Source organism: Plecotus auritus, assembly GCF_963455305.1.
Source record: "Plecotus auritus genome assembly, chromosome: 6".
Lineage (NCBI taxonomy): Eukaryota > Metazoa > Chordata > Mammalia > Chiroptera > Vespertilionidae > Plecotus > Plecotus auritus.
In genome coordinates this window covers 169,854,747-169,880,064 of record NC_137773.1, presented here as the reverse complement: position 1 = coordinate 169,880,064, position 25,318 = coordinate 169,854,747, and the positions used below count along the sequence as shown (strand labels likewise).

General features: G+C 41.4%; 2 protein-coding genes across 4 annotated transcripts in view; one reads left to right on the top strand and one right to left on the bottom strand.

Moving 5' to 3' along the window:
* Positions 1-6,343, bottom strand: part of ANO10 (anoctamin 10) — a 123,147-nt gene extending 116,804 nt beyond the window's left edge. The window contains exons 1-3 of one of the 2 annotated variants that reach the window (XM_080675231.1): positions 6,194-6,343; positions 3,882-4,018; positions 2,117-2,222 (exon numbers count right to left, since the gene is read on the bottom strand). In XM_080675231.1, coding sequence (XP_080531357.1) covers positions 2,117-2,144 — 28 coding nt within the window. In that variant the 5' untranslated portion in view covers positions 2,145-2,222; positions 3,882-4,018; positions 6,194-6,343. The remainder of the gene's footprint in view (positions 1-2,116; positions 2,223-3,881; positions 4,019-6,193) is intronic. The other variant, XM_080675233.1, reaches the window with a different exon arrangement.
* Positions 6,344-6,359: 16 nt separating this feature from the next.
* ABHD5 (abhydrolase domain containing 5, lysophosphatidic acid acyltransferase) overlaps positions 6,360-25,318 on the top strand; it is a 30,892-nt gene continuing 11,933 nt past the window's right edge. The window contains exons 1-3 of one of the 2 annotated variants that reach the window (XM_080675236.1): positions 6,360-6,497; positions 19,327-19,412; positions 22,695-23,067. In XM_080675236.1, the coding sequence (XP_080531362.1) occupies positions 6,466-6,497; positions 19,327-19,412; positions 22,695-23,067 (491 nt within the window). In that variant the 5' untranslated portion in view covers positions 6,360-6,465. Of the gene's footprint in view, positions 6,936-19,326; positions 19,413-22,694; positions 23,068-25,318 lie in introns of both variants that reach the window. The other variant, XM_080675235.1, reaches the window with a different exon arrangement.

The window sequence follows — 25,318 nt, the reverse complement described above, 5'->3', positions numbered from 1 at the left end:
ACTGTGGTCTCTTTCTCTTATGTGCACGCTGGTGCTCATCCTACCACTCGCATCCATCCCTTCCCTACATTCCAGCTGACTCTCCTTTTGCAGTGGTGTGCTGTGAGAGCACATTTTCTCATGAGAGTTTTCCTGTTGTGACTGACTCCTACAACAGTAGTATAAAAACCATCAAGTCATAACCTTTTCACCGATCTCAAAACCTAAGCCAAATGTCACGCTAATCATTCAGTAAAAGTGAAAAGGAGCGTCAGTTTGAAATTCGCAGGAAGTGGTCTCTAAAACTGAGTTTAATGTTCCCTTGAGATCCACACCTGTGAGAAGGAGGGAGCAAGTAGAATCGGGCAGAGGGAGAAGCTGAGCTGTGATGCAGGCTCACCAGCCTCAGGCATAGAGAGCTCTGGAGCAGAAATGGACTAATCAGAATCATTCCAATTTGGGTGGAAATAGTTGACCCTTAATATCGCTACCTGCATCTGTGATCAGATGTGAGCCTTCCTCTGAAGGGCATGACCTTCGTGAGGGCCTGAAGGCTAGAGGCTATTCCACCGAAACTCTCACAGCAGCTGGGGTAATAAGGCCTTCCTTAAAGAGGGATTTGAGCACCACATCTCCGCATCCACAACCACAAATCTCCTTACCCTGAAAAATGCCCGGCATTGTTCACACATCATATCTACATTATAAAAGACCATGGGCCATCACATCCTAAACAACCAGTCATCAGGCGTGGGGAAGGGGAGGCAGTGGGGGGGGGGGGGTAGGGGGAAAGGCAGCAGGAGGGTGTGGGGTGGGTCGAGGCAGGTGCAGTGAAGTTGTTAGCCTCTGGCCCAGGCCAGGCAGAGGCCTAATGAACTCACCACTGCCTCAGTGGCTGCAGATGAGGCCCAGAGAGAGGCAGGGCCTAATCAGCAGCCACCATGGCTGCTGGCGAGGCCCAGAGAGAGAGAGGCAAGGGCTGATCAGCAGCTGCCATAGAGGCTTCGGATCAGGCATGGAGAGAGGCCCAGAGGCAGAGGCAGGAAGAGGGGTTAGGGGCAATCAAGCAGGCAGGAAGAGGCAGTTAGGGGTGATCAGGCAGGCAGGCAGGTGTGCGGTTAGGAGCCAGCAGTCCCAGATTGTGAGAAGGATGTGGGATCTGGCCTAAACCAGCAGTCGGACATCCTTCAAGGGGTCCCCAATTGGGGAGGGTGCAGGCTGGGCTGAGAGAAACCCCCTCCGTGCATGAATTTCATGCACAGGGCCACTAGTATTCTTTATAAGAGCACAATAGGCTACATCATAATACGTTAAAGACTATTTGTTATTTCAACAAATGGTGCCCAAGCAATTAGATATCCGTGGGCAATAAACAAACATCCTTGACCAAAACCTCTCGCTTCATTCAAATATTAACTCAAAATGGATCACGGAGTTAAATGTAACATGTAAAACCATACATTTAGAATAAGACAAAGGAGAAAATCTTTGGGGTCTCAGGTTAGGCAAGAAGTTCTTAGACAACATCAAAAGTTTAAGTCATCAAAAATCAAAACATTAGATTTCATTAAATTAAAAAACTTTATTCTTCAAAAGCCGTGTGAAGATGAGAAGACAAGCTTCATATTGGAGGAAGTATTTGCAAACCACACATCTGACAAAGAACTAGTGCCTAGAAAATATAAAAAGGCCATGAAAACAAGAGTTTAAGACTAGATGACTCCCAACATTCTATGTCACAACTCAACAGTTAGAAAATGGGCAAAAGACGTGAGCCGACATGGGATCTCTTCATATTATTCTTACAACTGCATCTGAATCTGCAGTGACCTCAAAATTAGAAGCTACACAAACTATTTTGAAATAAATCTTGGAACTCAATAAATCAGCTACATAATTTCCTATATGAAATAGCAGCATTATACATTGGTCGGGTAAAGGGTTAGCACTATATGAAGCAACTGTGGTGTAATTGTCTATTGCTACAGAACAAACTACCTTAAAACACAGCGGCTTAAAGCGATGACCATTCTACTTCCTCACAGTTCTGTGGGTCAGGAATTTAAGCTCACTTGGGCAGACAGTTTATCCACATGGGGGGAAAGGGAGCTGGAAATTTTTAAAGGGCTCCACTCACAACTCTGGTGCTTCGGGGCTCTCCACATGGCTTCTCTCTCCACGTGGCCAGTAGGACTTCCTCACAGCATGGTGGTCTCCCAGTGGTTAGATTTTTGCCAGGGCAGCTGACGTTCAAGAGAAACACATGACTCGGTAAACACTGAAGCCACAGATCTCCTAAGTTCTAGCATTGGAACTGACACAGCATCACTTCTGTCCCATTGTACTGGTCAAAACAAATCACAGCTCAGATTGCAGGGGAGGGAAAATACACTCTCACGCTCAGTGTGAGAAGTGGCAAAGAACTTGTGACCATCTGACAACATCGTAGGGGGTGACTAATTACCTATTTGAAAAAATACTTTTATTTGTGGGAATTTTTTTAAAATTACACATTCAATTAAAAAATAGATTTTGAGCTATTCACGTTTTCTTTTTTATCTTGTCAGTTTGGGCAAGTTATTTCCTTTAAATATTTTGACTACTTCATCACAACTGTCAAATTTATTGGCATAAAGCTGTTTGTAATATTGCCTAGTTATTATTTTAATGTGGGTAGGATCTGTAATGATATCCTCTTTACCAAACCAGATATTGTTCATTTGTGTTTTTCTTTTCTTTCTTCTTGATCAGTTAGCTAGGAGTTTGTCAATTTTATTAATTTAAAAGAATCAACTTTTGGCTCATATTTCATGGATTTTGATTTTTCTACATCTAATGTGCTCCAGAGAGCTTTCCATATTAGTACACACTCATTTACCTCATTTTTCTTCATTGTTGCCACAGTATTTCATATTATGGGGATGCCAGAATTTATTTCATCATAGGCACTCTTATTAATTTCTTTTTTTTCTTGCTATTAGAATACTGAAGGTAACAAACATCCTTTTATACATCTCTTTGTGCACACGAGAAAGGCCAGACTCCCACAAGTTAAATTGCTGGGCTAGTAGAGGGCACATTAATTTTACATATAACTCCCAAACTGCTTTCCAAATGGCTCTATCAATTGGCAGTCCCATCAACTATGTGGAAACGGTCCCCATGGATCCACGTTCTTGCCAATATTTATGACCATGAACCTTTCTCATTTTTGTCATCATGGTTTGAATGTGCATTCCCTTGATCACAGGTCAGTGTCAGCATCTCATGGCTGTTTATGGCTTTGGAGTTTTCTCCCCTGAGAAGAATTTTTAAAATCTATTTTTTCAATCCAATTTTCTTTATATATTAAAGATAGTAAAGCTTGGTCTGTTTCATATTTTTGCATTGTGTTATATTGTGTCTTTTTTCACAGAGGTGTTTCAAATTTAAAAAAAATATGTTATTGATTTCAGAGAGAGGAAGGGAGAGAGAGAAACATCAATGATGAGAATCATTGTTTAGCTACCTCCTGCATGCCTGCTACTGAGCCTGAAACCAGGGTCCTGACCAGGAATTGAACCTTGACCTTCTGGTTCATGGGTCGACATTCAACCACTGAGCCACACCAACCAAGCTGTTTTAAATTTTGATGTGGTTGAATTAATCTCTCTTCCTTTCTGGCCTGGCATTTGTATCTTGCTGAAGAAGGCCTTTTATGTGGTTCTGAGAGTTCCACAGACACTCATTGGCTAGTCAGTCTCTTGTCTCTGGAGGGCAGCTCCACCACTGAGTTCTAGAATCCAGCCCCTAGGGGACATGCTGCATGTTCACCACGGAGCAGCTCTCAACCCCTCAGGCTTTACTCCAGACTTTAACAAGTGTTCCACCCACCAGTCTCCCACCCCTACCCCCATACATACCTTGAAGACAATTTGGAACCACAGAACGCCAAAAAGAATGTTGGGAGTCATCTAGTCTTAAACTCTCGTTTTCATGGATGAGGAGTATAAGATCTACACCTTGCTGTCCAACATGGTAGCCATTAGCTCTGTGTGTTCTAAAATTTAATGTAATTAAAATTAAAAATTCAGTTGCGCTGGCCATATTTCAAATGCCTCATAGCTACATAGTTCATATCGACTATATTTATAACAGTTCCAGCACGGCAGAAAGTTCTAGTGGGCAAGGCTGCTCTAGAATCTCGCTACTTAAAGGGTGGTCTGCTGACCACCCCAATCCCTGGGAGCTGGTTCGAAGTGGAGCATCTCAGTGAACAGAGAATCAGGCCCCACCTCAGATCTACAGAGTCTGAATCTACAATTTAACAAGATACCGATTAGAGTTTGAGAAACTCTATCATGAGACTTCCTCTCCCCCAGCCCAGTCCCCGCCTCCCCCTCCCCCCTGCCCCTTGCAAGGTCATACAGCTCACTGGTGTCCTTCGAGGCCTTTCCCTTGACCCAGCTACCATTTTCCCTTACCTTCCCATGTTCTTCTTATTTCCCTGCCACACCTGCTCCCTCACTTAGTTTAATTATAGCATTTTATAAGCACTTATAGGGCAGACAGGCCATTGAAGCCCTCAGAAAATCCTCCATGCTGTTACCCTCATTCTGCCTTGTAAGTGTTTGCTTGGCACATTTATGATAAAGGCCCAGACCCTGTGGTGGCTGCGGTGTTGTTCAACATTTCCCCTGGAGAATCTCTGTTGGGAGTGGGGAACAGGGGCTAGATATTAAAGCCCACCTTGAAACCAGTGGGTCACCAGTCATCAACCTATGGCGTACTTAGTCTTGGTGATATAATGGCAGCATTCAGGTCTCCAGACTCCATAGCCCTGCGGTAGATTAGGCAAAGCAGACAATGTATTTGCCTTGCAAAGTTTTACCTCTGACTAACTGATGGGAGAATTCAGAGTAGGCACTGGTGATCTTCCAATGTAAGTACTGATCACTCAAGGTAATTGGTTAGTAGGTCACTAAAAGGGTTAGGACACTGATAGCTCTCTCTTTCTTTCCATCCACCCCCTCTCTCTCACTGTGCAGGAGCCACTGGCATCTATGAGAGCAGGCTCCAGGTCCACAAAGACCTTTGAGAGTACATGTATGTCAGTCCAACTTTCTGAAGGTGCTGCAAGAATTGCCACCACATCTTTGGATTTTGTTAAATGAACTCAGTACCACTGGGCTGAGACTGTACTCCAGGCAGTAGCGTCCCCAATAACCAGCCTGGCCAATATAGAAGGAGGTGCCCCTAATATAGATATGGTCTGAGAGGTGGAGATTGTAGAGGGTCATTTTCTGCAGAGACACTACAAATCTCTAGCAATGCCATGAATTCCTGAAAAAGTGATCTTGTATGTCTTAGTCTTCCCTAAAATATTTATAAATTGGTTCAAACACCACAAAATATTTATTGCTATGACTATGCTCAAGGAATTATGAGTGGGGTTTTAATTTTTCTCTAAATCACAGAAAACACCAAACCTAACCTCAAGGAACTTCCAGTGTAGTTGGGAGGATATTCACTAATGTTCATTAAAAAGCTGTAACAATCATACAAGGCTGAGAATCTGAGGGAGATAGAGTCTGAATTACAGGGACCCCGGAGAGAAAGAGTGTAGTGAGGGAGGAGGCTCAGGGAAGAAGAGCAATGACCTGCATTAAAAATAAAAGGTATTACATTAGCATAGGCTCTGCAAAGGTACGATCTCTATTTCAGTGCTTTGTTTCTCAGCGCCTAGAACAGTGGGCACATAGTAGGTACCCAGTAAATACTATAGACGAATACTATAGGCAATGTCTGATGGCTAAAAGACTTGAAAACAGGTCACGGAATGTTGACATTCACATTAGTGATTCCCACTCAAGAACTCTGTCTAAATACTCTGTACACACCTCCATGTACACAGAGTGCGGGTGGAAGTTGCTGGCTTTGACCACTATTGTAATGGCAGCGTCTAGCGCAGTAGATACAGAAGGGTCCTGAGAGTCTCCCTGTCCCCTTTGGCTATCCACCTGTAGGAAAGGGCTGGTGGAAGGCCACACATCACCTCCATTAGGACATTTCCATTCGTCATTAAACATTAATCAGTTACTATCGTGGCTCTTCCAAGGTACTAGCAGGTGCCTGCCTGGTGCCCAGTACCTGACAGTCAGTCAGTACAGCGGATGATGCATTAATACGGTCCTTACTGAGATGAGTTACTACATAATTATCGGGCGAATCTCACCAGATCCTCCAGGTTGACTGCCGGGCCCAGGACCCACATAAGAGCCGGTAGAACGCGATGACGTCTGCATTGCAGGTGTTTGGCCCGAGGCGGGGAGCGGGGGAAGTGACTGGGCACGCGCCTGCGTGCGGCTGTGCCGCCGGATCGTGCGAGTGGGCGGGCTACGCATGCGTGCGTAGCGCGGCCTTAAGGGCGGCGGCGGCCCCAGCGGCCCAGTCGGCCCGTCAGCCGGCTAGGAGGCAGAGCTTGGCGCTTGCGCAGCGGCGGCGGCAATGGCGGCGGAGGACGAGGACATTGGCGAAAGGTGAGTGCGGCCGAGACTGGTGGGGCTCGGGCGCGCGCCTTCCACGCGGGCCAGGGGCCGAGTCCGGCCGGGCGGCGCCGAGGACTCGTCCGGCCGCTCCCTCGCGCCTCCCGGCCCGCTCTGCCCCAGGCGGATGCCGGTCGGCGCCGGGACGCGGGAGGTGACTGAGTCCGACCCCGGCAGCGTCCGGAGGCCGCTTGAACCCGCGGAGGGGCCGCCGCGTTATTGTGAAAGCGTCTCCGCGGGGCGGCGGCGACGGTGGCCAGACACCCAGACCTGGGCTCGTCGGCCGCGGAGGCTCTCCTTCGGTGCCGCGGCGGCCTCGGACCCTGGCCCTGCCCGGCCGGCGGGCGGTGACCAGCCGTCCCTGCACCTGACCCCAGTCACTGGAAACGGCCGAGACACTGTGTCCACTCCGAGCGCGGCTTCCGTGTCCAGGTGCGCGCTGTGCTCTGTCCAACCGGGGGCCTGAACCAAAGTGCTGTCTGGGCCGAGCGTCTCCAAAACCTGGAGGAAGGGGCGGTGCTTCTTTGGGGCGCTCGGGGATGGAGAGCCCCAATTCACCCTAGGAGCCGGGCACAGAAGGGGGTTGACCAGGGAGGGAGCAGCCCCGTTGTGAGGGAACGGGGGTTAGAGGAGTGGGTATATGGCTTTGGGTTTCAGAAAATGTTAAACTTACAATTACTTTTTAGAAAGTTAACCCGATATGGTTAGCAAGTTAAGAATTAATCTTTCAAATGGAGATGTCCCTTTGCTTCCAAGTGTTCCGATTTACTGGAAAACTGTGTATGTATATCTCAAATGACACATATTTAGAAAACTGTATGAAAGCTGGAAAACAGATGTCTAATGTGAAGCTTTTTAATATATATACTAAGTTTAAGTTATTCTTTTCCACCTGTAACTAACTTTATGCACCTGTCAGCAGACGGATAAATAGTAGTTAATAAGTGGAAAAATTCAGTTGCTTTGAACATTAGTTCCTAATGTCTCAAGGCTAGTAATTTATGTTGGAGAGTAATAAACTTCTGTGCTCCCATCTGTATGCTTAACATTTTGATATCAATTCTCCTTCAGGTGTCTGGATAAATTTGCGTATGAAACGATCTAAATGATAGAAGATAATGTGGAGTACCATGAAGACAGGAGTATTTGGAAATATGTGGTGTGGGATGGGCAGGGTTGGAGGTAATTCTGAAATATTAAAAACTAGGTTATTCCCTTGAATTTTGATTATATGATAAATGAGTTCTTTTTTTGGTTTGTGTTTGAGCTTCCTTGTTCAGGTAGGATGCTGAATGTCATGTGAACAGGAGTTGCTTGTCTCCGTATAGTTTGTCACATGTTTTTGGCTCTTTTGAGACTGCTTTAAGGTGGACTCTTTTGTCTCCCAGTTGTTGTGGGGCTTGGAATACGACTGTGAAAGGAATGTGTGGCTTTGGGTGATGGCTGGAAGTCACAGGAAACAGATTATAAAAAATCCTTAGCAGCTGACTAGCCAGGGTGCCACAACAGAGGTTGGTCTCCTTGGTACTCTTGGCAATACACTCGAGGTATGGCCAGTGTCCAAACTAGTATGGCCTTCTGAATTGTACCAAGCAGGAAAGCAAGTACCTGCTCCTGCTGGGTGTTTCCTAAATGTGCTCATGTTAAACCTAAGGTTGACCCTGTGTATTAGGTATTGCTGTTCCCATTTTTCAGTTAGACCTGCAACTGGGAGGTTACTAGCACCCTAAGGACTAGTAAGTAGTAGGGCTGAATTTGAAGCCCCCAAGTGTCTGGATTTAGTCTAAGGTGCTTTCCCCATACCTCTACTGCCTCTCACTGGGATGGCAACTAATTTGGACTGTTTTGTTCTTATTTATCTGACTTACTCAACTGCCACTTTCTTATTTATTCCTTGCATTGACACGGAGCTCTGTTGAAAAAAAAAAAAAAAAAAAAAATATATATATATATATATATATATATATATATATATATATAATATATATATATATTAGAGGCCCGATGCATGAATTCATGCATGGGTGGGGTCCGGCCAGCCTAGCCAAGGGGAGGGGACATGGGCAGTTGGCCAGCCTGCGTGCTGGTTGGACTTCTGGTCGAGGGGACAGTTTGCATATTAGCCTTCTATTATATAGGATATACACTGTGTGGCCAGATTATTATGCGTTCAGAGATCGTAATAATCTGGTCACTCAGTGTATGTGTGTGTGTGTGTGTGTATTTTTTGTTAATCTACAGTAGAACTAATTCAACAGCCAAGTAGATTGTGGAAAACAGAAGTCTTGAATCAAGTTTCCTATCCTTAAGACTTTTCAGGTTTAGATGGAAAGATGACACTAACAAAGGAAACAATTATAAAAAGTCTTAGGAAGGTTGTTTTTTTTAAAGCATATGATTCTTGTTTTTTCCTTTGTGACTCTCAGTAAAGACACGCATGCCTGGGAGCCATTGGCTTTCAACATCTGATCCTTTTCCGTTGCAATACAGTTGAGAAAGCTCAATGTAACAAGAGTAGAGTAGACTTGTGTGAATTGCAGCAAGGTTGTCCCAGAGAATGAGTATCAGTTGAATTCCGAGGAAAGCTGTCACAGAATTGCTCAGTTGCAGAGTAGACTATAAAATAGGTGGTGTGCAGTGGTATGCTGTAGTTGGCTCATACTGGCAGCCATTGCTAAGTTCTCAGGAATTTTGACACACATTGGCAGCTCCAAATCAGCTATGGTGGTAGTATTTACACCATGGGAGTCTTCAGATGCTAAAAATAAGGGTTTTTCCCCCTCTCCTTCCCCTCCAGTGGATTTACCAGTCCTCTACAGGATTTGCATTAGACTTTGAGTATAGTTCTTGGAGATAGAGTGGATTTCTGTCTTTTAAAAGACAGTTAAAATCAGTGACTCCTCTTGGTTGCCATCTTCCAAACCTTTGCCATCTGATTTCTTAAAAATCATAGAACTCTTCAATGTCATATCCCAGTGGGCTTTTATTTTTCTCTGTACTTATATTTCCTGGGTCCTTTTCAGTGTTTGACACTCTAAAGATGGCTACCCCTTTTTTTTTTTTTTAAATATATTTTATTGATTTTTTACAGAGAGGAAGGGAGAGGGATAGAGAGTTAGAAACATCGATGAGAGAGAAACATCGACCAGCTGCCTCCTGCACACTCCCCAGTGGGGATGTGCCCGCAACCAAGGTACATGCCCTTGACTGGAATCGAACCTGGAACCCTCCAGTCCGCAGGCCGACGCTCTATCCACTGAGCCAAACCAGTTAGGACCCTTTTTTAAATTCTTAACAGACATTCTAGCTCTTAGGACATATTGCTTCTTGTCTTACTTCAGACCATTGTCACTTTTATTAGGTTCTCTTCTTTTTCCCATTCTTTAAACCTAGTCATTCTCCAAGATTCTATCTTCATCTTCATTTTCTGTCTTGTTTACTCACACTCCTTGATATATCTCCTCGTCTGTGGAGAAAATTGAAATCTCATCCTTATTATGGAGCCCTCTTCAATAGTCTAGTGCAGTGGTCAGCAAACTGTGGCTCGCGAGCCACATGCGGCTCTTTGGCCCCTTGAGTGTGGCTCTTCCACAAAATACCACGTGCGGTTGCGTACGTACAGTGCGATTGAAACTTCATGGCCCATGCGCAGAAGTCTGTTTTGGGCCCTCAAAAGAAATTTCAATCGTTGTACTGTTGATATTTGGCTCTGTTGACTAATGAGTTTGCCGACCACTGGTCTAGTGACATGTCTAATTGTGTGCCAAATTTTGCACCTGTTTCCTCAAATGTAATACGTCCAGACCAGGATCTTATTTGCACCTTTCTTTCCCTGAACTAAACAATACAAAATGCTCAGTTCTCCCCTTTGACTTAACTAATTTTATTAGGACACTTTTATTAGGGTTATTCTGGTCATCTAGATTCAGAACTATGGCCTGATCTTTTAACTCCCCTCTCCCTTCTTCATTGCTCTGAATACCAAGTCTGTTACCAAATCCAGTAGGTTCTCTAAGCACAACGTCACCTCTCCATTCCCACTGTCACCTGGAGCCACCTGGTTCACACCCTCCTTACTCCCTTTTCTGGATTATTGCAGGATTATTCTGTTCTTACGCTCTCAACATAGGTTATTTCATTACTTTCATATCCCCAAGAAGCACAGTCTTGTTTGCAGCGCAGGTACATAAAGTGGCTTTATTACAGATCCTCAGCCTGACTTCAGAGCCCTTTGCTGGCAGTGTGGCTCCTGTCTGTCGTTGGAGTCATATTTCTGTGCCTGGGCTCTAGCCAAGCTGTGTCTTTCATGGTTTCCTAAACATGTTCCTTGCTCCATTTCCCCATGGCTTAGTTCACACTACTGTTTGTGACCCAAAACAGATTGTGATCTCCCTTCTTTGAAGGTCCTTGTTATTTTCCTAAACTTTTCTTTATGGCACTTTTACCATCTTTTGTAGTATAGTTGTAACTATACCGTATACTTACCTGGCAGGAGAGATACAGTCAGTGATCATGTAGTATAGTTATTTGTATATTTTTTTGTCAGCCCATTGAGTACAAAGCTTTTGCTTTACTCAGATGTCTGGCAGGAGACTTAAGGGGCCTTATAAATAGTAAAGTTCAATAAATTTTTATTGAATTAAATACATTTATGCTGACACAAACATTAAGATAAAAAACCTAATAGTTGCTTATATATTTTGCAGCTGTGGGACTTAAATTTTTTCATCCAAAGGTATTCTAACGACATCAAAAGATATATTCTTAAAAATTCAGAGTTTGAATTTGAGTAGGACAACAATTAGGATTATGAACTTAGATTATATTGGAGAGATTGGGAATATGATTCTATTTGTTGACCGTAGATGAGCCAACCCAGGCTTCACTGTTTTTCCTGTTCTCCAAAATGCCAATCACAGACCAGCAAATACAGATTTCAGTCCTGTGACAAAGTTAATAAAAAATTCAGGAATGGTCCATTTAAGGAAAACAACACTGGATAATACATTTCAGAATTATATACATCTCTGAACGAGTCCTTAAAGATTTGACTTATATTATTTACTAGAGGCCCGGTGCACGAAATTCGTGCAAGGGCCTCTCTGCGGTCCCCGCCCCCTGCGGCTTTGTCCAGAAGGAATGACGTCTGGAAGGACATTCAGTCTAATTAGCATATTACCCTTTTATTATTATAAAAGATAATAGTTCAGAAACATTATATTGTTAGGTTTTTAGTCTAGGCTCCTGGTTCTATAATTGCCCACCCCGATTAAGAATTATAAAAAATTGTGTGGAAAGATAATTTTATTAAAAAATATTATTCAAGTTGAGGCCTGGGATTTTTAATTTTTTTTGATCTAGTGCAGGGGTGGGGAACCTTTTTTTGCCAAAGGCCATTTGGATATTTATAACATTCACAGGCCTTACAAAATTATCAACTTAAAAATTAGCCTGCTATATTTGGTCAAACAATTAACTCACGCCTAATGCCTTGTCAGGGCCAGACCAAATGATTTTGTGGGCCTTGTACAGCCAGCTGGCCAGATGTTCCCCATCCCAGATCTAGCAAATGAACTTATTTTATTTTTTAAAATGTATTTTTTTTTTATTGATTTTAGAGAGGAAGGGGAAGGGAGAGAGAGATAGAAACATCAGTTATGAGAGAGAATTATTGATCGGCTGCCTCCTGCATGGCCCCCACTGGAGATATAGCCCGCAACTCGGGCATGTGCCCTGACAGGAATCGAACCATGGCCTCCTGGTTCATAGGTCCACACTCAACCACTGAGCCATTCAGGTTGGGCTAGTGCCGTGGTCGGCAAACTGCGGCTCGCGAGCCACATGCGGCTCTTTGGCCCCTTGAGTGTGGCTCTTCCACAAAATACCATGGCCTGGGCGAGTCTATTTTGAAGAAGTGGCATTAGAAGAAGTTTAAGTTTAAAAAATTTGGCTCTCAAAAGAAATTTCAATCGTTGTACTGTTGATATTTGGCTCTGTTGACTAATGAGTTTGCCTACCATTGGCTATTGGATGAACTTACTTCAGAACTAACATGCAATGTCACTTGAATTTATTAAGCAATTTAATTTACAGTATAAATCGAAATTGCACATGTAGCTTTCTTTTAGTATGTTTGATGCTGTGTCTGACTCCAGAATGCTTTGCTTACTATGTGAGAGAAGGTAGGAAACAATTGGGGGAAAATATCAGCACAGGGCTGATTCTCCAACTCTGGGTCTTTTAAATAAAAATTACAGGTTAGAAATGAAAAAAAAAAAAAGTTAAAAGAATGTTAATGTGTTACAATATATTAGAGGGCCTGTGTTGTCATTGATCTAAAGGTTAGTGATAAGTCATTTAAGTATTATTTACTTTTTAAAACTGGCATGTTAATCTCTTAAATTATGGGCATATGAGACACTTCCCCCCCCCCCCCCCTCTCTCTCTCCCAAGAATGGAATTTAGAAAGTCAATTCTCAGGAAAGAAGGCTTTTATTTGTCCAAGTGTTATAATGTCCAATTTGGAAGTTTTCAATCATTTATTGGTTGAGGAATTACTTCAGAGGAATATGTATATATGCACCTCTAATTGGAATATTTATAACAAAAATCAAAGCTTCATAGTTGCTCTAAATGAGATAGAATACTGTGCTTACAATAGCCTATAGAGAGCAATAATAAACCTAAATTTTTTCTCTTAACAGTACTAGCATAGGGATAGAGGCCATTTATAAAATTGTAATATAATGAAATCCTTTTTACTTATAACCTAATTAGAAATGTTATTTAAGTGGCCAAGAGTGTGTGGAAATTGGCCAGATTTTTGTACATTTTCTTCAGAATACTTTGAAACCTCTTTCACTGTTTCACAATATTTATGGATTGTGCAATTCAGGTTTAGTAATACTATAGATAGTCCAGTGTCTTAGAGAACACAACAGGGATTACCAAGAAACTTAAATGTTGATTGGATAGGACATAAGTACAACATTAATGATATTTATTTATTTTGAATATATATTTTTATTTCAGAGAGGAAGGGAGAGGGAAAGAGAGAGAGAGAAACATCAGTGATGAGAGAGAAGCATTGATCGGCTGCCCCTGCACACCCCACACTGGGGATCAAACCTATAACCCGGGCATGTGCCCTGACCAGGAATCGAACCATGACCTCCTGGTTCATAGGTCAATGCTCAACCACTGAGCCACGCTGGCCGTGAGCTATCTGTGTCTTCTTTGGAAAAATGTCTATTCAAATCTTTTGCCCATTTTGATTAAGTTTTTTGTTGTTACTGAGTTGTATCAGTTTTTTATATATTAACCCCTTATCAGATACATGGTCTACAAATGTCCTCCCTGTGAATGGCTTTTCTTTATATTATGATTGACTCTTGGGTCACTTCTGAAATTAGAGCCTCAGCAATAGATGATAGTGTTTCTTGATTATCTGCTTAAATAAAATCTGGAAGTTAAATTTTGCTTTTCTGTTTATTTTCCAAAGCTATGAAGAGACTAACATGCAATGTCACTTGAATTTGTTAAGCAATTTAAATTACCATGTAAATCTAAATTTCACATAAAGAGACATCTTGGTATGTTGTTCACTCTTTTATAGGTGAGCCACATGAGTTTAATTTTTACTTTTGATTTTTCGACCTCAGAAGAATGTTTGGATATCTGACAAGCTTCAGTCTGTGTCCTTAGTTCTAGTCCTCCTAGACTAGAAATGCAGACTAACACTGAATGACACAGAAGATCATGTGGCAGGGGCAGAGAGTCCCTTTGAGAATGAGATTAATTTACCCCACAGACAGGGGATGAGGCTGGCTGGGTGTTTTAGAGCAATAGAGGTAGCAAGCTAAGGTGTGGGAACTTGAGAACAAAGATTGATCAGCTGAAGGATGGAAAATATAGACCCCCTGCTTTTCACCCTGTAGAGATGTGTAAAACCCCACTTTAAAAAATTATCTGCTTTGATGAAAAGGTTGTTATGAAAACAAGAGGAGTGTTAGTGGCTCACTCTTGTGGTTGAAAAATTTTTAATGTAATTTTTAATGTAATGTGCTAGGCTTGCAAATGTAAAAATATTACTTTGCCTCTTGGATAAGACATCCTGTCCTTTGAAAGTTGGTTTTATGATGAGAGGTAGAAATAATTCCAGTATTACAGGCTGGAATATGACATTTTAAACTCCAGTACCTTGTACATTGTAGGTATTCAAAGACTGTAATTCTTTTTTTAAGATTGAAACAAAGATTGCATTTGTGTTCCTCCCGTCCCCCAGCATGTCTATGATGTCAGTTGGAATAATAGTAGATTATAGTTCATTTCACTTTAATTTTTTTTCTTGTTTTGTGTTGACCTTTGATTCTCTCTGACAAAGAACTGTGTAAGATTTGAGGGATATTTTAAAAAATTTATGAGACTGAGTTGTAACTAACTGCTTGGTACTAGCTCATATTTTTGTGACCTCACATGGAACTTTGTGACTATCCTGGACAAGAACAAAAGAGCTTCAGCTTAGTAATGGCTTTAAAATTTTTAAGCTATAAGATCATGAAATTCTTTTAACTGCTTATTAACTGCTTTTATCCAACAGTTGAAAAATGGCTGAATAAATTGACAAGTTCATTGCTGATTTGTAAGTAGGTTTATAAGTTTACAAATAGGCTAATGTTAATGTTTTACATTAGTTCATACTTTGATAATAAGTTATATGGAACATTTGTGGGAGATGCCTAGAGGTCTTACCTTACGCTGTTAATACAGAAGGTTTAGGTTTAACGTTAACAGCAGAGACCATTGGAGTAGAGCCTCATTATAATACAGGCTATAATGTATCTTCTCTGCAGGCCTAAGGAATATGACTTTATCCTACAGGTAATGAGAACTCATATAGTATAAAGAAGGTAGTCACCTGAATGAAAAAGGGGCTTTGAACTCAAATCTCTACTTGTGTCATTTAACTTACTAGCTGTATACTCTTGGACCTGCCTGGTATTTAACATTTCTAAACCTCAGTTTTTACATCTATGAATAGAGATAACTTGGAATGAGAGTAACCTGGATTGTGAGTGACTTAATCATTCAACAAACAGTTACTGAGTGCCTGTTATAAATAATGCCCAAAGGAATTCTACAGAGAGGGGAAATGCAGAAGGATGAGCCTACAAAGCCGAGAAAAAGCTGGATGCTGGCTCAACCCATCCAAAACTTAGCACATTTTTCTACTCACACCTATTCTTATTCATGTGTTCTGTGACGTCATTAGTGGCATCTAAGACAAATCTAGAAAGCCTCTATTATGCCTTTATATCCAATCAGTTATCAAATCCAGCCGTTTTACTTTTTTTGGTATAAAATTTTATAATAATGAACTAGAGGCCTGGTGCACGAATTCATGCACGGGTGGGGTCTGGCTGGTCTGGCCAGATTGGGGCCGATCGGGACTGATCAGGGCTGGCAGCGGGGAGGGACTGCAGGAGGTTGGCCGGTCGGCCCGCCTCCATCGGGCTGGTTGGCCAGCCACAGTGCACGTCATAGTGACGCGTCGTTCCGGCCGCTTGGCTTTTATATATATAGATTGCTTAAATATTAAGTGTTCATGGGTTGAATTTTAGGTCAAGATAGAGACCTTCATTATCATCCCAGAAAATTCTTTTATTACTCAAGTGATCCTCTTGTAATTCATTGCAACCAGTTCATTTCAGATGAAGCAATAACTTTTTTCATTCATATCATCAATGTATATTAATATGCCAGGTATAGGAACATAAATTGAGAATACAATTGTGAGCACAAAGTCCTTACCTTCAAGGAAATATACAGTTGGGTAAGGATACTAATCTATATTTATAAAAGCCTAAGTGACTGACTGTCCGACCGGTAGCTATGATGTGCAATGACCACCAGGGGGCAGATGCTCAATGCAGGAGCTGCCGAGCTGCAGTGGCTTGTTAGCTGTGATTCTCAGGTGATGCATCCAGAACCAAAGAGGAGGGAGCCCAATTCTGGGGTGCGTCACCCGAGAACCACCCTCTTGCAATCCGGGACCCCTGGGGGGATGTCAGAGAGCCAGTTTCAGCCCAGTCCCCACAGGCCAGGCCGAGGGACCCCACCAGTGCATGAATCCATGCACCGGCCTCTAGTGAATAAATAAGAACTTTATAACACAACTTGGGAAGTAAGAAAAAGTTTGAGTATAAGGTGCCATCCTGCCACCTTCATCTAATCCTGTTGGGGAAGTGAAATCTCATCTGAGGTTGGTGAGAAGTGTAGTGAATCATGAAAGGAAGGGGAGATGCATATTCCAAGGATGTTCAGAACCAAGAAGCAAGAGAACAGGGGATATTGTATGACTAGAGAATAGAGAGAGAATAAGAATGACAAAAATGATACTAGGGTGTCAGGTAAAGGGCTGGAGAAAGACTGAGTTTCCCATTGTAGGTCACTTAGGAGTAGCCTTAGCTTTGAGGCAAGGAATGATGCAAAATGACAATTCTTTGAACTCCTTCTAAACCTTAGCTAACACTCTTATTTTAGGAATTACTACCTAAATAATGGAACATAATTTTAGTGAATTATTGTTATTGTCATCAGTTTAATGTTAACTACCATTTATTGAATGTTTCTACATATTTTATCTTGGGACACACTTGATGTTTCTATTTGTGGTCGTGGTCCCCAAAGATAATGGTTTCCAAAGGTATGGCCATGTTCTAATCCTTGGAACCTGTGAATGGTACTTTATATGACAAAGACTTTGCAGACTTTTAACTGATTCAGTTAAAAATCATAAGATGATTCTGGATTATCTGAGTGGGCCCTAAATGGATTCACTAATGTTCTTTCAAGTAATAGGCAGAGAAGATTATAGGCAGGCAGAAGAGGAGACACACAAAAGAGAAGGCAATGTGGTGATGAAATGGAGTGACCCTGCCACAGGGTAAGGGATACCAGCAGCCACCAGAACTTGGAAGAGGCAAAGAATGAATTTTCCCCTAGAGCAGTGGTTCTCAACCTTTCTAATGCCGCGACCCTTTAATACAGTTCCTCATGTTGTGGTGACCCCCAACCATAATATTATTTTCGTTGCTACTTCATAACTGTAATTTTGCTACTGTTAATGAATCGTAATGTAAATATCTGTTTTCCGATGGTCTTAGGCTCTACAGCAGCGGTTCTCAACCTGTGGGTCGCCATCCACAGGTTGAGAACCGCTAGCAAGGTCGCCTAAGACCATCGGAAAACACAGATATTTACATTACGATTCATAACAGTAGCAAAATTACAGTTATGAAGTAGCAACGAAAATAATTTTATGGTTGGGGGTCACCACAACATGAGGAACTGTATTAAAGGGTCACGGCATTAGAAAGGTTGAGAACCACTGCCCTAGAGCTATTGGGAACATGGCCCTGCTGACCCCTTAATTTTAGCCTAATGATATTGGTCTCCTGAACTATAGAAAAAATTTCTGTTTAAGCCACCAATTTGTGGTGATTTATTACAGCAGTCATTGGAAACAGCCAATGCACTTGTTAGAGCATACATTATGCACTTCCTGTGTGCGTGGACTCAGATGTCTTTTCCTTCACTGGAAGTGCTTGGACTACCACTCCACCTTTGAAATAAGCTCATTCATCTATGGCGATCAAGTCAAAAGCAGCTTCTGCTGATGCCAGGGCAGGAGTTGAAGGCCCATCCTCTCCTTGGCTGGCAACTACAAGGCATGTCAGTTCCAGCCTCCCCACACCTTTCCTCGCCTGTTGCCTCAGGCCTGCTTCCTTTTTCTCTTGGTTCAGCTGTCTTCTGCCAGATGACTAGGTCATTCTTTTCATGGACTGTTTGCTGAAACCCAAAGCTTTTTCACTAAAATTAACCAGTTCACCCTAGTCAGGTTGTACATGGGTCAATCCCTCGGAAAAGTACAGAAGAGAGGATTACAGAGAAATGGAGCCAGAGCCATTAGATTTAGTCAGTCCCTCTTCTTCTGGACTTAAAGCTATGAACTTATAATTTCCATTATCATTTGAGCTCGATTGAGAGGGGTTTTCTGGAATTTGCCACCATAGGCCACCTATAGGTTTACTCCACTTCCCCTGCCCCTGCATAAAAAGGAGGAAATACAAACAGGAAATGGCTTTAATGTTCTACTTTTAACTATTAGATTTGAAGCCTTATTATAAAAGCAATCTTTATATTTTAATAAGATTTCTCTCAATCCTCATAGCAGTTATATTTTATACCCTCTCATGGTCTCTGACTTGATTGCACTTCCACCCTGGTAAGAGGCTGTCTTGCAGTGGGGAGGGGAATGCCTTTTTTTGTCTCCCCTCCCCTCCCAATTTTTATTTATTGATTTTGAGAGAGAGAGAGCTGGGGGGAAGGGAGAGAGAGAAACACGATTTGTTTTGTTTCACTTACGTATGCATTTATTGGTTGATTCTTGTATATGCCCTGACCTGGATTGAACTTGAAATCTTGGTGTATCGGGACGATGCTCTAATCAACTGAGCTACCGGGCCAGGGTTTGTCTTTTCTTGGTCTGCCCATTTTTAACCTCTGATTATTTAGAATCTGACTATCCACAGAGATAACATAGGTAGACTTTGATATTTACTTATAGGGTCACAAGCTGGAGTTAAATGTCTGTAATCCAGTATTTTACCACAATGCTTTGTACCTATCAGGTGAATTTTGTCATATGTAGATAGCTTCACCCTCAGTAAGTTTTCTATTCTGCTTTTCTTCTCTGTGTATAATAGTTGGGAGTTGAGAAGAGCATTACCTCACCTCTCTGTGTTTTGTTTTGATGCTCTAGGTCAGGATGGCTAACTGGTTGGCTTCCCACATGGTGCCCTACGTCTACATCACAACTTAAAGAAGCTGAAGAGAAAATTTTAAAATGTAAGGCTTTCTTCTTATACATTAACAGTTGTTTGCTAAAATAGGTTCAGTATTCACATTGTCCTGAAACTTAAGATTTTGTGGTGTGTTAGTTGTTTGCAGAACTTTTTTTTTTTTCTTTTTCATGTCATGAGCAAGTACCTAAATGTGTGGGGGGACAGGAGCTCCCTAACTTTTTGGTCTTGGGTGTCTGTTATATTCTTAAATTAGTAAAGACCCTAAGGAGCTTTGTTTATAGGTAATAGGTATCATTTATGATATTAGAAATTAAGACTGAGTAATTTAAAATATGTTAATTTATTTTAAAATAATAGTAATAAACCTATACAGGTTAAAAGAAGTAACATTTTCTAAAAATAACTACTTTTCAAATAGAAATGTAGTAAGAAGTGTAGCGTTGTTTACATGCTTGCAAATCTCTTTACTGTCTGACTTAATATAAGGCATCTGGATTCTTATATTTGCTTCTGCGTTTAGACTGTTGGTAATCACATCTTTTGTGATCTCTGGAAAACTCCACTATGTACCCTCAAAGAATAAGAGTGAAAAGGCAAATATAAAATACTAGAGGCCCAGTGCACAGATTCATGCATGGGTGGGGTCCGGCCGGCCTGCCCCGATAGGGACCAATGGGGCCAGGCCAGCTGGGGGTAGGGGCCGTGGGCGGTTGGCCAGCTGGCCCTGCCCCCTGGTCGAACTCCCGGTCGAGGGGACAATTTGCATATTACCCTTTTATCATATAGGATTATTATTATTATGAAAATAGATTTGACCTCATAGATCTCCTAAAAGAATCTTAGGGGTTCCCCAGAGGTCCCTAGACTATGCTTTGAGAATGGGCTGTAGCCAGTCCAGAGCACATGTCTTGTAGAGTGGAACAAGGTCTGGACCAGAACAAGGTAACCTGGTGTAGGCCTAGATCAGCAATCAGGTGATTACAAAATCTTGGGCAAGTCACTTTTCTCAGCTTCTTGATGTTTACTTATAAAACAAGGGGGTAGGAGGATCCTTAAAATTCCTTTCAGTTCTAGTATTCTGGGACTCTTTAATTCTACATTTATAACGGTGTGGAAACCTTTTTGTTTGTTTCTTCCTTATGGACACTGTAATTCACCCAGACTTGTACTGTCTAGGTCAGGGGTCCTCAAACTTTTTAAACAGGGGGCCAGTTCACTGTCCCTCAGACGGTTGGAGGGCCGGACTATAGTTTAAAAAAAAAACTATGAACAAATTCCTATGCGCACTGCGGGCCCGGGACGAGTCGGCTGCTAAGCAGGACAGGCAGCGGCACCCGGCGGGCCGGATAAATGTCCTTGGCGGGCTGCACGTGGCCGGCGGGCCGCACGTGGCCCGTGGGCCGTAGTTTGAGGACCCCTGGCACTCTAGGTGTTCCCAGGTATCTGTGGGTATACTTTTAAGCAGTAGTGTTTATGGTATACCAGTAGTTCTATTCTGCTGATACAATTTAGAGGCGTGAATTAAGCGATACAGTTCACATATATGATGGTTGTGTATGTATGTGCAGGTATTTGTTGTGTATGTCATGTACGTTTTTCATCCACTCTACCACAAATGAATTTTCTTGTTTGTGCATTTGAATGATTCAGGAGTAAGTGACCATAACTGAATATAGCCATAGGAAGGGACAGCCAGTCATCTGACATGGATTTTCAGCATGAAAATAAATTTCTACTCTATATGCTTGGGTAATCTTTTTCTCTGTAAAGCTGGGAAAGATGTCATTGTGGTTTACTAAAAAAATTCTTACAAACTGCTGAGCTCACATGTGGCGGGGCGTGGCTTCCCCTGTGCCTCCAGGTTACCTAGGTACTCATCAACTCTGTGGAGTTCAACCTTGACTGTGTTCATGGCACGTATTATATCCAAGGTGGAGTGGTTGGCACTTCAAGGTGGCTGATACCTTGCATCTGGTTGCGGTGCCTAAAAGCATGGGTCTGATCGTGATGAGAAATTTCTGAGGAAGATGTACCAGGTGCTGCTGAAGGTGGATGTGTTGGAGGGCAACCTGCAATGCCCAGAGTCTGCACATATGTTCCCATCGGCTTGGGATTCCCCAACATGCTGCTGACTGATGAGGAAAGCGAGACTTAACCATGCCAGGCATCAGTTTTCATTCTGTAACTGTGTGTATCTTTGTTCATGTTTGTCCTGTTTGTTAATTATACACCCAACCTTTGACCCAGTGACACATTAAACACAGTGAGTGTTCTTGAGCTTGGTATTGTTTTTTTCCTCATTAAAGGTTCAAAAACAAACAGAAATTCTTGTCAGGAGATAAGGAAGGGTACTAGATGCCCACCTCATGCATTTAACAAATAATACTGATTTCCTACTGCTAAGTTCTAGGGATGTAAATAGGAGTGAGAATTGGCCCCTGGTCCAATATCAGACATGAAAGCAAGTGACTAATGCAGGGGGTGAACTTGGCTCTGGTTGTCCACTGCAAGTGAATATCAAATAAATAAGAAGACATCTAAAGTGTATAGCCATTCAGTTGATAATTTAATGTAAATGAATTTCAGATTAGTTTCATCTTTAGTCTTTTTGGAAGATATTTAAAGTATTTAGTCTCACAACATTGAAGGCAAGTAAGAATTTTTATCTACAAATGATGATGATTTGCACTTTCCAGAGAGAATGTTGGACTTGAACTCACACTATTGTCACTTATGCTGAGGAGTTCCTACCATAACATGTCACCTTTTTTCCTCTAAACTCTGAAATGACTTAAGATTTGTTATGTGTTTAAATACAGATACTGTTAATCCTTCCCTAAATTTATTATTTACTTTTTAGGGAAAAAGGTTTCTTTTGAGTCTGCAATTTAGTCTTCAATGCTTAATCTTCAAGTGTTAGAAAAATTCAAGGTGGCATTCTTTTGTTTTGTTTGCAAGGATAGAGACCTCCAAATAATGGATTCAGTGAATATTGAGTTCCTCTCCATTTCTAGGGGTGAAGTACTCTTATTTGATGGATGTGGAAAGAAGTCCAAAGAACTACATGACTTGCCAAAAGACCTTGACCATAGGAACTTGAGACTTGTCTGAGATGGATTGTCCTTAGATGTAAAATATGATAGTTAAGAATTACTTGCTTCAGAGAAATGTATACTTTTTTTTTAGGAATAATATAATAAAGGCTAAGATCATATGAATGGCAACCAGTTGATTTGTAGCTTATTAATTTCTGATTGCTCTGAGAATACTTCCCTTCTCAGAGGTAGTGAAGTTAAGCAGAATTTTTCTTTTATGTTTTTATTAGGTGTCCCCTGTATATATAAAAAAGAAGCTGTTCGTATATCTAATGGAAATAAAATATGGACACTGAAGTTCTCTTACGATGTTTCAAATAAGACTCCACTTGTCCTTCTCCATGGTTTTGGAGGAGGTCTCGGACTCTGGGCACTGAACTATGAAGATCTTTGCACCGATAGACCCGTCTATGCTTTTGACCTGCTGGGCTTTGGACGAAGTAGTAGACCCATGTTTGACAATGATGCGGAAGAAGTGGAGAATCAGTTTGTGGAATCCATTGAAGAGTGGAGATGTGCCCTAGGACTGGACAAAATGATCTTGCTTGGACACAACCTGGGTGGGTTCTTGGCTGCTGCTTACTCACTGAAGTACCCAAAAAGGTAAGTGATGGTGACATGAGAGAAGCACCTGTGCTAGTCTCTAGTTTCTATCTTTGGTGGTTGGTATCTGAGCCTTACAAGACAGATGCTCTTAAAGGACCCTAAACACGTCACAACTAATGGCCAATTTAGTAGCTGAAATAATGATGTCAGATTTTCCTATTTCACATGCTACACATTTATAGAAGCTTAGGAAGGGACTTTCTATTTGTTAAACTTAGAATGTGTACAGTTGAAGACACAAATAAAAGTTGTTGTGGTATTGCTTACTGTTATTATCTTTAGATTTATGGATCCAGCAGGTTTTTCCAGGTTGTAATAAGCTATAATAGGAAACCAGAAGGTTAGAAATTAGAAGACATAGTGCTATGTTTTGGCTTAGAGCAAAATCACTTAACCTCTAAGCTTTAGTTTCCTCTAAACTACAGAAAATATACCTGCATAGTGTATTTTACAGGGTTTTTTAATTATACTGTGCCCTAACATTTATTGTTATAGAATTATTTTTCTAGTCATTTAATTAATAAGTTTTTGCCTCAGAATCTTTGTAGCATCTCCTCCTTTCTCTACCTGATTTTCTTGTGTTATTTCCTATTTATGTTACTTCTCTGAGGGGAGATCACGTTAGAGTGCTAAAAACAAATGGAAGAAAAGCTCATTTTTGTTTTGTTTATCTTTCGGAAAGAAACAAATAATAATCAGCATTTTTGGTTGCCAATGTATTTTTTCCATTGGACTAATTTTTAAATCCAAAATTGCAACCAGCTGTGCCATTGAGGTCTGTGAATGAGACATTGGATGATGGTCATTTCAGAGTGCCTTTTTGCACCTGTGAGGCTGCCCATTGCATAACTCCATGACATGTGGAGCAGCAGCCCTGGGTACCTGAGGTTTTCTTCCCCTGGAACAGCCAACTTTTCTCTACGGATTCTTTATCTAAACTTCAACATTTACACTTTTGTGGAGAGTTTATAGTCCTGTGTGTGCTAGACAGTGATCGTTTTTTCAACTGGCAGATCAGTTCTTTTAAAAAAGTCAAATTTCCTTTCACCTGGTTGGCTGTTTGGGATTACTGCCTTTAATTGTGTCCTACTCTTATGACAAATGTTTGTCACTGAGAGAAGGAAGTGGATACTTTTCTGGTATAAGACAACAGGGTATTTGTGGAGATTGGACTTCCTTTGTTTCGTAACAGATGTTTATGAGGTCTCTCTTGTGGTATTTATCCCTTGGAGATGTGACATGGGCCAGACTCTGGTTATGAAACCCCTGAGTCTTAGAATCCTGGCTCTTCGTGGCTATCTGCTATTTAAGTTAGGGAGATTTTCACTTGCAGTTGTGAAATGTTTAAAGAAATAAGGGGTTTCAGAAGGGAATGATCACTTTAAAATTACCTATAAAAGAGGTAAGTACATATTTTGAATGACGTGGTTGACAGAATAGGTTCCAGCCTTGGACTGACTACATTTATAGAAATTGATCTTTGAATGTTTGTGCCTAATACTAGAAATAAAACTTAACTACTAAAACTAAAGTGTCAGGACCAAGAACCACCAAATATTAGCAATAGATGAATATGAGAAAGCTTGAAATAATTAGCATGTTTAAATTGGCTGATTGCTAACAAATATTGAATAGAACTCTATAGAGTGTGTTGAATAGTCAACCTGAATTCTTAACTGCATAACTTAAATTATTCAATACAGGTTAATTTCAAAATAATGAGATTCTCTGGATTTTCAAATATCCCGAATCATTAATGAAGTTCAATTAAAACCCTGTGCTTGGCACATAGTGGGTGCCCAGTTTTAAATGAATGAAACAAGGAGGCTAATAGACTGATGTGGCTCGAATGCCATGGCCTGTGTAAGCAAACCAGAATCTAAGCCTGTAAATGTCTCAAGGTTATGAAATAAAAAACTAAGGACAACGAATCACGAACAGCCAGTCTTTCCTCTTGCTCAGTGGAGCATTCCTAACTACTTCTGGTTGGCACTGCCTGATTCAAATCGGTTTTTGCTCAAATAAACTCTTAAAATTTTTAATATGCTTTATTTTATCTTTTACCAGTATCAACTAAGCAAGTATGGAACTATCTACTCTAGATGTCTCTTATCCAACTTTCAGGTATTTCTTATAAACTAAAGAAAAGGACACTAAGAAACTAACTTAGAAAGTGTTTATGAGTTACAACAGAGTAGGTTACAACTGGTCTTTACTTCTTCAGGAAAAGGTTTTCAGATCATCTGAC